The sequence below is a fragment of the Dendropsophus ebraccatus genome, chromosome 2 (genome assembly GCF_027789765.1).
Source record: "Dendropsophus ebraccatus isolate aDenEbr1 chromosome 2, aDenEbr1.pat, whole genome shotgun sequence".
NCBI classification, from domain to species: Eukaryota; Metazoa; Chordata; class Amphibia; order Anura; family Hylidae; genus Dendropsophus; species Dendropsophus ebraccatus.
Genome location: NC_091455.1, coordinates 102,752,529 through 102,765,163, shown reverse-complemented (window position 1 = coordinate 102,765,163; position 12,635 = coordinate 102,752,529). Strand labels below are relative to the sequence as shown.

At 44.7% G+C, this 12,635-nt stretch overlaps 1 protein-coding gene across 2 annotated transcripts in view; it reads left to right on the top strand.

Moving 5' to 3' along the window:
- MYLK4 (myosin light chain kinase family member 4) overlaps window positions 1–12,635 on the top strand; it is a 145,229-nt gene that overhangs the window by 43,093 nt on the left and 89,501 nt on the right. For both annotated transcript variants that reach the window (XM_069958096.1, XM_069958097.1), the window contains exon 2: window positions 11,673–11,925. In XM_069958096.1, the coding sequence (XP_069814197.1) occupies window positions 11,673–11,925 (253 nt within the window). The remainder of the gene's footprint in view (window positions 1–11,672; window positions 11,926–12,635) is intronic.

The following is a 12,635-nucleotide window of genomic DNA, read 5'->3' as shown; positions in this document are numbered from 1 at the left end:
TACTCCAGGTACGAGACGCCACGGGCCGTCTGGCCACGGGCAGCGAGGAAATCTCAGAGGTCTTTGTGCAGTATTACAGGGACTTATACAGTACCAGATTGATCCACTCCCCGGCAGACATTTCTTCTTTCCTAGCTTCTATCCCCCTCCCTACCCTTACTAATGATTTCATATCTTTCCTAGATGCTCCTATAACACTTGAAGAGCTAGGAGATGCGCTGGCTTCTCTGGCTAAAGGTAAGGCCTCCGGGCCGGATGGCTTCCCCACCGAGCTGTATGTGCAATACCAGGACATCCTTCTCCCTCAACTGTTGGGGGTGCTTAAAGCATCATTTGAGGAGGGAAGGCTGCCAGACTCATTCTATGAGGCCAACATAGTACTGCTGCTGAAGCCAGATAAGGACCCTCTGATATGTGGTTCTTATAGACCCATATCACTTTTAAACTCAGATTACAAGATACTAACTAAATTACTGGCAAATCGCCTTAATAAGTTGGTCCCTACTATCATACACTCGGACCAATCTGGCTTTGTCCCTGGCCGCAGTACTTCTGACAACCTAAGAAGGGTGCAGGTGACCGTCCAGCGGGGAGTGTATGATGATAGGGACTGGGCCTTGGCATCCCTGGATGCCGCCAAGGCCTTCGATTCAGTGGAAATTCCCTTCCTATTAGAGGTCCTAAGACGGATGGGATTTGGGCAGAATTTTGTCCGATGGATCTCTATCCTCTATGAAGCCCCAAGAGCTGCTATAGCACTGAATGGTATACTATCCCCCTCCTTTTCCCTGCAACGTGGTACCCGCCAGGGCTGTCCCCTCTCTCCCCTCCTTTTCATTCTCTCTATTGAGCCACTCGCTTCTCTTCTTAGACATGACCCCCTATTGTCGGGTATTCCCCACTCTGCCGGGGAGGATAGAGTCGGCCTTTATGCCGACGACCTTATTTTATTCCTATCTGATCCTGAGAGGTCCTTGCCTGTGGCCATTCGGCTGATAGATACTTTTGGGACATATTCCGGCCTCTCTATTAACTGGGGCAAGTCCTCCCTGCAGTTTCTTAGTTCATTTAGAGATGGTAGTGTGGGCTCTGAGTTGGAAGGTTTGACCGTGGTGGACCATTTTAAATATCTAGGCATCATGATAGCCAAAACCCCCGCACAGTCACTGGCGCTAAATGTTCTTCCACTGTTGGGACATTTTCGCAACAAATTTAGAATTTGGGCCTCACTGCCGTTGTCGGTAGTGGGCCGAATTAATTTAATTAAAATGGTGGTCCTGCCCAAATGCCTTTATACCCTGCAACATATATTTGTCCCAATTCCGCAATCCGTTTTCCGAGACCTTGACTCGGCTATGATCCCCTTCATATGGGGTCCATCGCGGTCAAAGCTCCAGTTTGCCAAGCTGCAGCGCCCAAAGGATGGTGCGGGCGTGTCCCTCCCTAATATGTACCTTTACTATCTCGCTGGGCAGTTGAAATACCTGAACCCATGGCTGCAGGTAAACCCGGGTCCCTCTCCTGACCAACACCTGTTGGACTTCATCTCCCCGATATCTTTGTGGTCCTACTTGGAGGCATCTTCCTGCCCCCGAGTGCAGGCTCTACCCGCCCACAGGGTGGGTCGCATAGTCTGGTTGGCGGCCGGAAACAAATTGCGGTTTCAGGGAACCCCCGTGGAGGCTCCACTATGGAATAACCACTCTCTCCCGCATTTGTTATGCCTCCCTGAACAGAACTATTGGGCACAGATAGGGGTCCTATATGTGAGTGACATGTATGTAGACCATGCCATACGAACCTTTGACTCCCTAAGAGAATCCTTTGGTATCCCGCGTACCTCCTTTTTTAGATATCTCCAATTGCGCCATGCCCTGAACGCGCAGTTCCCCAACCCAGCGACCTCATTGTCCTCGCACCCCTTGATAGGGGTAATCAGATCCCAAGGTCCAGGAGGCTTAGTCTCCACTCTCTACTCTCACCTGATCACTGCGGTGGTGGCGTCCAGCCCTCTCCCGGCGCTAGATAGATGGAAAACATATATCCCTACTCTTGATGACGAGGACTGTGAGGCCCTACTGGAGTCTCACAGACACGTATCCCCAGCAGCTAATAATAAGCTAATCCAACTGTATTTTATCCACCAAGCATACTTAACACCCCAACGGCTTTTCCGCATGGGGCGCATTCCAGCCCCTATATGTCCCAGGTGCCAGACTGGTCCTGCAGACTTTTGGCACATGGTGTGGACATGCCCATCTATTGCCTCTTTCTGGGGTTCGGTAATACAGCTGCTGTCCTCGGTCCTGTTAATGCCGGTCCCATTGTCGCCATCAGTGTGCCTGTTCGGCCTGTTGGAGGAGGAGGTCTGGACGCCCCACCAGCGCACCTTTTTAAGGGAGACGTTATTTCTCGCTCGTAAGTCCATCGCCATCAGATGGATGGACCCCCGTCCCCCTAACCTTTCCATGTGGAAACAACAGGTCAACACCGTAATGATGTATGATAAAATTGCATATTTGCACCGTAAATGCCCTAAAAAATTTGCTAAAGTATGGGGCGCGTGGAAGGACTCACACCTGACAACATCCCCCCCAGATAGGACTTAATATGGTAAATATATCATTGAATCACCTCAGTTACATTTATGTTTATATTTATGTTTGCAACGAGTTATTTCTGAATGTAAGTCACCTGTATGTAGTACCTCTTGTCATGCTTACCATTCTATTGACCATGATGGAATTGCTCATGATTCTCCTTTCTTGATGCTACCTATGCCAATTCTCTTTTGTACTGCATTTCTATACATTTTTAATAAAACCGAGTTTAAAAAAAAAAAAAAAAAGTTATAGGATACCTGTTATAATTTTCAAAATCTAAATCAACAGGGGATGGGAAATAAAGCATGTTTGCAGTTTACATTCATAAAACATAAAGGGGGTTTTCCAGCATAAATTTTGCAGTTTTATAAGATCTTATAAATAGAAATGTTTGTTCCTTACAATCAGAGGCTTCTACCTGCCTTGACAATGGGGTGCTCATAGAGGTGCAACAGCACAACACTTCAAAAACACCCCCAAAAAAAGACCAAAAAACTGCCAGCTGTTTTTCCTGCTTTTTGGCTTTTCTTTTTTCTGCCATTTTCTCATTTTTGTGCAAATAAGGCTGGGTTCACACTGCGTTTTTGCAATGCATTTTTTTCATCCCTTTTAGCAAAAAAATGGATGAAAAAAAACTGATGCATTTGTGTGCATCTGTATTGATCTGTTTTTCCATTGACTTCCATTTAAAAAAAAAAAAAAAAAAAAGGTTTAAACGCATGCTTTTTTTTTAAGGTACTCAAAAACTTACCTGACCTTACTTTCGTCTACATTAAAAAACAAACAATGTGTTTTGATCCATTTCTTTTTATCATGGAAGTAAATTAATAAAACGATCAAAACAGATGCACACAAATGCATTAGTTTTTCTTCCTTTTTCCCATCAGTTTTTTGCAAAAATGGATAAAAAAATATATGGCAAAAACGCAGTGTGAAACCAGCCTTACAATACGTGCGAAAACCCAGCCTTACTATACATGCGTTACTACACCCTGCATTTTTTCCCTCTCAGTATAAGTCATATGTAATTCCAGTTAAGTAATTTCAGGTTTTCTATTTAAAAATTGGTGGAAAAAAACAATATGCATATAGACATGACTTTTTTCCAGCATTTTTACCTTTCTATAATAGTCTTTGGGTGGGATAACACAGAAAGCATCCTGTGGAGATTGTATTTCATTTTTTTCCCCACTGACTGTCAGCTAACATCTAGTTGCAGCTTTTTTTTACCCCATTTTTTCTGAAAATTGGTTAGTCTAGTGCAGTGCTTCTCAATTCCAGTCCTCAGGCCTCACCAACACGTCATGTTTTGAGGATTTCCCATACAAAGAACTCCTGTGATAATACCTGATGTATAATTATATCACCTGTGCCATACTAAGGAAATCCTCAAAACATGACCTGTTGGTGAGGCCTGAGGACTGGAATTGAGAAGCACTGGTCTAGTGGACTCACAATAGAAATGAAAAAAAAAAAAAAAACAGTCATTAGAAATGATGGCCAGATGTTAGCTAAGACCTGGGGGCACTGATTCTTGAGAACTAATAATGGAAGACACTACATCAGGAGTAAGGGTAGCAACAACAACTCCTGGGGTAAGGATATTCTTTGGTTCCTCATCTGGGGGAAAGGGGCACCAAAATTCCTAGACAAGACATCTGCCTTAAAGCGGCTCTATACCCACAATCTGCCCCCCCCCCCCCCCCGAACCTGCTTGTACCTTCGGATAGCTACTTTTAATCCAAGATCTGTCCTAGAGTCCGTTCAGCAGGTGATGCAGTTATTGTCCTAAAACATAAACTTGCAGCCCTGTGTCAAATTGCCGTGGCCTAGAGTGTCTGTGCCCTAGGATTGCGACGGCCATCCATCCCTCTCTTCACCATTTTTCCTATTCATCACCTGTCTGAACACTTCACAGGTGCCTTAACGTTCCAGCTTATGTGCAGTGTTCAGACAGGTGATGAACAGGAGAAAATGTTCCAGGGGCATTCCTATCTATGAAAAGGGTGGGGAGGAGGGACAGAGGGGTGTTTCAATATGCAAGTTTAAAAGTTGTTTTTAGGACAATAACTGCATCACCTGCCGAATGGACCCCAGGACAGATCTTGGATTAAAACAGCTAACCAAAGGTTTGGGGCGGGTCAGATTGTGGGTACAGAGTTGCTTTTAACGTTCTTTGCATCAGGGTAATCTTGTAAAAAATAAGGCTCACCGCGTCTGCTGGGGGTTTAGCCTCTTGGGGTTATCAAGATACAATAGATTCTTATTGTAATGTATGGTCCAATCACAAGGAGGTGGGTTGCTTAGATCACCAATGAGTGCTGGCATTCCTTCTTCAAGGAGATACATCCTCGGTGCCAGACACTGGGGTAGGAGAAGTGATTTTCCGAAAGTACTGATTAAGGAGGCAAACAGAACTTGTAATAAACTGGATTAATATGTCTTAGTATGGTGAAGGGCCCTAAGTAACAAGGTGCCAACTTCAAACTAGGGACCCATAAGTGGATGTTCTTAGAAGATAGCCAAACTTTGTCTCCAGGTTGAAACTTGGGTGCAGGCCTGCATTTCTTATTGGCTTGCCTTTTGATGTTAGAAGAGGCTCGCAGAAGGCTTTGACAAGCTTGACACCAAATCTGGACGAAGTCACGGACTTGGCTCTCAACTAGGGATGCACAATGCACCGAAATATCGATACTACTATCAATATTTCGGGCAAAAATACAGTTCGGTATCAGGATTTCCTGATATCGATACTTTGTTAAGCTGTCTAATAACGCAACTTAACATAAAGTATAGAGCAGAGAACACGGCGGGCGGCTAACTGAGCGCCGGCCATGTTCTCTGGGTGCTGCCCCCTGCCCCATAGCATCACCCCCTCCGCCCGCCCCTCCCTCCCTCCGCTCACTGCAGCGATAAGTTATAGTCGGCACACAGTGGTCGCCTGTGCCGGCTATGTAACTTGTGCAGATGCCGCTACCACACAGACAGCGGCATTTCCCCCTCCTGAGCCGCTCCAGAAGCAGTGGGGGTCGGTTACTATGTGTAGCAGATCCCCTCTGCTAATGATTGCAGCCTGCCGCAGTGTGAGGGGGTCCGCGGGTGGAGGGACAGTCTTGCTGCAGTGATGAACCTCGGACACACACACCAGGGTCCCGCAGCCTGCCGGCAGCCTCAGGGTGGAGGTCGGAGGTTATCAGTGCAGGGGCTAATACGGCACAGATGTCTTGTGTTGTGGTCTTTAACCCTATCAGCTTCTGCAATGATAACCTCCGACCTCTATTCTGCCGGCAAGGACTCAGGGGTCCGAGGTTCATCAGAGCAGGAAGACAGGCCAGGGCCGTCCTGACAGCATTGTGTCACCCCTCCCACCTCCCCTATATGTGATACCTCTCCTACCTGATAAAAGCAATTAAAAGGGTAGGAACGGCAACAGCCTCATAATGCAGGCTGTGCTACACTACTATAAGTCTTGCCACATGCAAGCCTTTACCTAAGAGGACTATTGAGCAGATCGTCAAAAAAATGCATAATGGTATATAACAAAAAAATTCAAATGATAATATCAAATAGAATACAGACAAAATACCACCTGCTATGTCTACGTCCCCATGTAGTAGTGGAGAAAAAACTCCAAGCGTATCGCCACAACGTCCTGACGAAGCCACAACGTGGTGGCGATACAAGTGGAGTTTTTTTCTCCAATACTACATAGGGACATAGACATAGCAGGTGGTATTTTGCCTGTATTCCATGTGATATTATCATTTGAATTTTTTTGTTATATACCATTATGCATTTTTCTGACAATCTGCTCTATAGTCCTCTTAGGTAAAGGCTTGCATGTGGCAAGACTTATAGTAGTGTAGCATAGCCTGCATTATGAGGCTGTTGCCGTTCCTACCATTTTAATTGCTTTTATCATTTCTTTTGTGAGCCGGATTAATAATGCTATTTTAATTACATTTCATTGGTGTGCATTGTCATTTATATACCCTATATTTCTCTGTCCTTTTTTTGTTTTGTTCCATTGGCATTCGTCTATAGGGTACACAGTAGCATACCTGTGGTCCCCGCTTTGTTATTCTTTTTCTTTTTTTTTTCAACCTATCCTACCTGACACATGTTATTAAAGGGGTCTCCTCTGCTGGGGGCACCACAAGTCTCAGCAGATAATCAGTCCTGCTTGGGGCACTATCATTCTCACCATTATGTTTCCTGTTTGGGGCACACTAACCTGTAGACATCTGGATCTTAACTAACAGAATATTACAAGCACCATCACTCCCAGCACTTAATGTCTGATGTACTACAACCCTCAGCAGAATCACCTCTCTAGTCTGCAGCACTACGGGGAGATTAACTATAGAGAGGGTGCTTACTATATGGAGCTGACTACTCTGTGGACTACCTATGAGAGGGATAGCTACATATAGGATGCTATATTTTTACTATGATTTTTACTATGATTTTTGGCACATCACCCCCCCCAAAAAAAATCATTAAGTGATCAAAAGGTTAGAGTAGTCACAGTAGTCAGAGTAGGACAACTTTAAGCTCTTTTATTTAAAAAATGTTAAACTATTTCTAAATTAGTAAAATAAAATAAAAAGCCCATAACCTGCTGTCACCGTAATAGTGCAGACCTGAAGAACTTAAAGGGAACCAATCACTTAAAAAATGCCTGTAACGCTATGGGAATGTGCTGTAGCAGCACCCAGCACACTTTCCAAACATGCTTTTACACCTCCCATCCCTGGAATGTACAGCCCGAAAAACTAACTTTATAAACTTGGCGCCCTGTATGTAAATTGCCCCCAAGTAGTCATCTGGGCGGTGAGCTGCGGCAAGTAGTCACGGTCCCCTGGGGGTTCCGGAGCGGTAATAGCCTGCATAATTGTGGCGACGTCACCGAGAGGCGCGCTGGCCCTAACGTCAGCACGCCTATGTCCTTACTGCGCCGCTCATGCGCAGTACAGCTGGTCTGGTCCGCGTTGTACTGCGCAGGTGCAGAAAGCCTCAAACTCATTGGTGGAGATCAAGCAATGAGTTTGAGGCTATTTTGCACCTGCGCAGTACGGCGCAGACCGGACCCGCTGTACTGCGCTTGAGCGGCACGGCAAGAAAAAAGGCGTGCTGACGTTAGGGCCAGCGCGCCTTTCGGCGACGTCGCCACAATTATTCAGGCTAATCACGCCCAGAGGGGCGTAATTACCGCTCAGAAACACCCAGGGGACAGTGACTACCTGCCGTGGCTCACCACCCAGATTACTACTTGGGGGCAATTTACATACAGGGCGCCAAGTTTATACAGTTAGTTTTCAGGTTGTACATTCAAGGGACGGGGGGGTTGTAAAAGCATGTTTGGGAAGTGTGCTGGGTGCTGCTACAGCACATTCCCATAGCATAACAGATGTTTTTAAGTGATTGGTTCCCTTTAACTGCGTAAAAACAGTTGGGGGGTAGCTTTTTCTCATACTTAGGTATCAAATTGGTATCGAGTAGGTGTGGCTGCACAGGGTTGCCTCTCCTACAAGTCCTAGGCTCTAGAGTTTCTCAGCCAGATGTGACAGGCCTTCAGTTGGTGCCCTTTGGCTCCACAGTAGGAACACAGACCCAGGTTATGACAACGAGTCTTTTCCTCTGCAGATAAATGAGCTTTCTCAACCTGCATAGCCTCTTCTCGTGGTGGCATGGATGTAGGCTGTAGAGGGTGTTGAAAGTTGGAGCCAACCGAGGAACTCAATGAGAACGGGAAAATTCCTGTTGCTGACATATTTTCTGCTGTCATTCCAGCAGTGGCCAGCATAATGAGGTTGTCCAAACTGATGGGCAAATCACGAAAGGCAAGTTAATGTTTAATGCGACTGGCTAGCCCCATAGCTCTGTTGTAGTGTAATGGATGGTCCAAGCATGAGGAGGTGGATCCCCTGGATCACCAAGGAGTGCTGGCATTCCTTCCCCAAGGAGTGGAGTCTAAGGAGCTCTCATTCATCACCAGGTCAGGACCAGGAGAATCAAAATACAGACCAAATCGGGGAGCCAAAGAGTATTTAGAAACAAGCTAAGGTCAGGAATAACAGGAGTTTAGATTTAGCAGGAATAAGGAACGTGAAATAGGAACAGCAAGTGAAATCCTTCAGCAGGCATAGGAAATTACAGAGTTTTATGAGATACAAAGTCCCGGTCCCCAAGGTGATTGGAGCAGACAAGAAACCAGACAGGAGGACCAGGCTGTCAGTCATTGTTCCAGGCAGGGTGTTAACCATATACATGCTGGAAGAAATCTTCCCATGTCTATATGCATATGGCTGGTTTTAAACTGGCTAAAGTTTTTGCAAAAACATTTAAAAAAAAAACAACATCATGGTATATTTTTAGCAAAAATGCCACGGCAAGATGATAGCTGTGAGTCAATGGAATTTTCTGAAGTGCTTAACTTTTTTGTTTTTTTAAAGCATTTTTCTCTCTGCCCTTTTTTGGGCTCTGTGTTAGTTTATCTAAAACATAGCATGGAGAGGGGTTTGTTTCTGCAAACTGTGGCGTTTCTCTCCCATAGACAGTGGCGTAGCTACCATAGAGGCAGGGAAGGCGGTTGCTATGGGGCCCGTGGAGGGAGGGGGCCCAAGAAAGATAAGAGCCTCATGTGTCCTTTTGCTTAACCCCTTATGTACTGCAGTGTGTAAGTGACCCAGTGTTCTCTTACATGCTGCAACACAAAAAAGGGTTAACAATTAGCTCTCTGCCTCACTACTCTGATAACCTCTGACCTCTGTTCTCTGAGCTCCTGCAGAGGTCAGGGGTTATCAGAGCAGGAGTAGTGGAGAGAGCTAATTGTCTTCTGTATTAACACTTTGTTTGTGTTGCATGTAAGAGAACACTGGGTCACTTACACACTGACATAAATAAAGGTTTAAAGGAGAAGTCCGGCCAAAATTAATTTTTGATATGTTGTTACTTATGAAAAGTTATACAAATTTCTAATGTACATTAATTATGGGAAATGCACATATAGAGCTATTTCCCTTAATTTAGTAGATCAGGAAGTGTTAGAAATATCTCTGAAGAAGTGACGTCACGACCCAGGGTGTAATTCCTATGGAGTGTCCAGCAGGGGGCGCTCTCTATATAGAAGTCTATGGGACTTTATTGTTTCTATGGGTTTCTATGTAATGTAATGTAATGTAGTGTACAGTGCTTTATTGAATGAATACATCTATGGAATACTTTGGGGAGCAAGTGTCCTTGCTCCCCAAAGTATTGCATAAATGTATTCATTCAATACATTCAATACACAGTAAGCCCGCCGATCCGCCGCATTTCCGCCGAATTTCCGCCGCATTCCCGCCGATCCGCCACACGCTGATCCGCCGCATTCCCGCCGATCCGGACCATATACATTGAACTATAGCTCCCATCATCTGCTTCTAGTATGAACAGGTGATGGGAGCTGTAGCTGGGTAAGGGATATCACATGCCGCCGGGCGCAGGGGGGAGCCACTCAGTACACAGCAGCTCTCCCCCCTCCTCCTCCTCCTTCCGTGATAACTTCCGCCTATAGCACTGCTGAGTCCCTGCCTGGCCGCCGCTCTCCGCTCTCCCCCCCATACATACCGGCTCCCGATGCATCCTGGTGTCCGCGCTGATGCCGGGAGCCGGTATATGTGAGCGGAGAGCGGCGGCCAGGCAGGGACTCAGCAGTGCTATAGGCGGAAGTTATCACGGAAGGAGGAGGAGGAGGGGGGAGCGCTCCTGTGTACTGAGCGGCTCCCCCCTGCGCCCGGCGGCATGTGATATCCCTTACCCAACTACAGATCCCATCACCTGTTCATACTAGAAGCAGATGATGGGAGCTGTAGTTCAATGTATATGGTCTGGATCGGCGGGAATGCGGCGGATCAGCGTGTGGCGGATCGGCGGGAATGCGGCGGAAATTCGGCGGAAATGCGGCGGATCGGCGGGCTTACTGTGTATTGAATGTATTGAATGAATACATTTATGCAATACTTTGGGGAGCAAGGACACTTGCTCCCCAAAGTATTCCATAGATGTATTCATTCAATAAAGCACTGTACACTACATTACATTACATTACATTACATAGAAACCCATAGAAACAATAAAGTCCCATAGACTTCTATATAGAGAGCGCCCCCTGCTGGACACTCCATAGGAATTACACCCTGGGTCGTGACGTCACTTCTTCAGAGATATTTCTAACACTTCCTGATCTACTAAATTAAGGGAAATAGCTCTATATGTGCATTTCCCATAATTAATGTACATTAGAAATTTGTATAACTTTTCATAAGTAACAACATATCAAAAATTAATTTTGGCCGGACTTCTCCTTTAAGCAAAAGGTAGCCTGCTCCTGCACCTATGTATATAACCATGAGGCTCCTAATACCCTGTTATAGTTAAATACAGTAGATGGACAGAACAAGCAGACATTGGCTTTCTCCTCTGCCAGTCACTGTTGTGACTGCACGCAAGATTCTGCCCCTGGCCACAAGAGATTTTTTTTTTTTTGCCACATCACCGAATGTGTATATATATATATATATATATATATATATATATATATATATATATATATATATATATATATAATAGTGTGTAGAGGGGCCCCATACAGTTTTTTGCTATGGGGCCCCATGAATCCTAGCTACGCCCCTGCCCATAGAGTTTAATAGAAATTCTTCTGTTTCAAAAACACCAATGGCAAAAAAAAAGCCATTCACACCTAATGTCAAAAATGCCACAAAAACGCCAAGATAATTGTTGGCTGTTTTTTTGGCATTTTTTTGGAGGCCACAAACATGCCACACAAAAAAATCTGTGTCTGGAGGCACCTTATTAGTGTTTTTATCTGGTGCTTTTCCTAAATAGAAGTCCTGGAATCACAAGGAATGACTTATTATGAAAAAAAAGAAGGGGGTAAAACGCCAGAAATACAATTTGTGTCTGAGGGAAACATCTGGGGTCTTCTTCTGTTGAACATAAACAATTAGCACTTCTATTTATTGTTATTGCATACTAAACCTATATTCTCTTTTTTTTCTCTTTTAGGCAAAGTAACAGAGACAGAGAAAACGAAAACAGTCCATTAATTGCAGATGAAAAAATGGATGAGAACCTTAACCATGAGGAAAATTGTGAGCTAAAGGGCAGTATCTGTATGTCACTAAAACTTTTGAGTATTGACATGTGCTGTACCAATAAGACAACTGAAGAAAAGTCCCACTTCCATAAAGTTCAGCTCATGAGGTGTGTTTGGGATGAAAATGCCAAAGAACTTGAAGATGACACAGACAGTGAAGAGGTACAGAATTAAATGTCATACCAGTATATATTTATACATGTGATGTCATTTAGAAACATTTTGTATTATTCCACTCTTTACCTAGAGAAAGAACATTATCCTTTCACCCTATATTTTGAAAATGCATCAACTGGTCTGTTATGGCCCAGTATCCACTATTAGGCTATGTTCACACTACGTAAAAGTACGGCCGTTGTTGCCATCGGCAACAGCTACCGTACTTTTTGTGGAGCGCAACATAACCTTATCTGGTATGGGATCCCGGCCGGATGTATACACATCGTATACGCTCCGGCTGGGTTCACACTACTTATATTTCAGTCAGTATTGTGGTCTTTATCACAGAAAAGATCTGTTCACACAATGTTGAAATTGAGTGGATGGCCGCCATATAACGGTAAATACCTGCCATTATTTCAGTACAACAGCCGTTGTTTTAAGATAGCAAATATTTGCCATTAAATGGCGGCCATCCACTCAATTTCAACATTGTGTGAACAGAGCATTTCTGTGTTTTCAATCCACTCCTGGTTTTGGTTGCTATGAGGACCTGACATGAGGACCAAATACTGCCTGAAATATACTGTGTGTGAACCCAGCCTTATATAGTATTTTCTAATAGGTACATTAAAGGGGTAGTGCGGCGCTCAGAAATTATTCACAGAATAACACACATTACAAAGTTATACAACTTTGTAATTTATGTTATG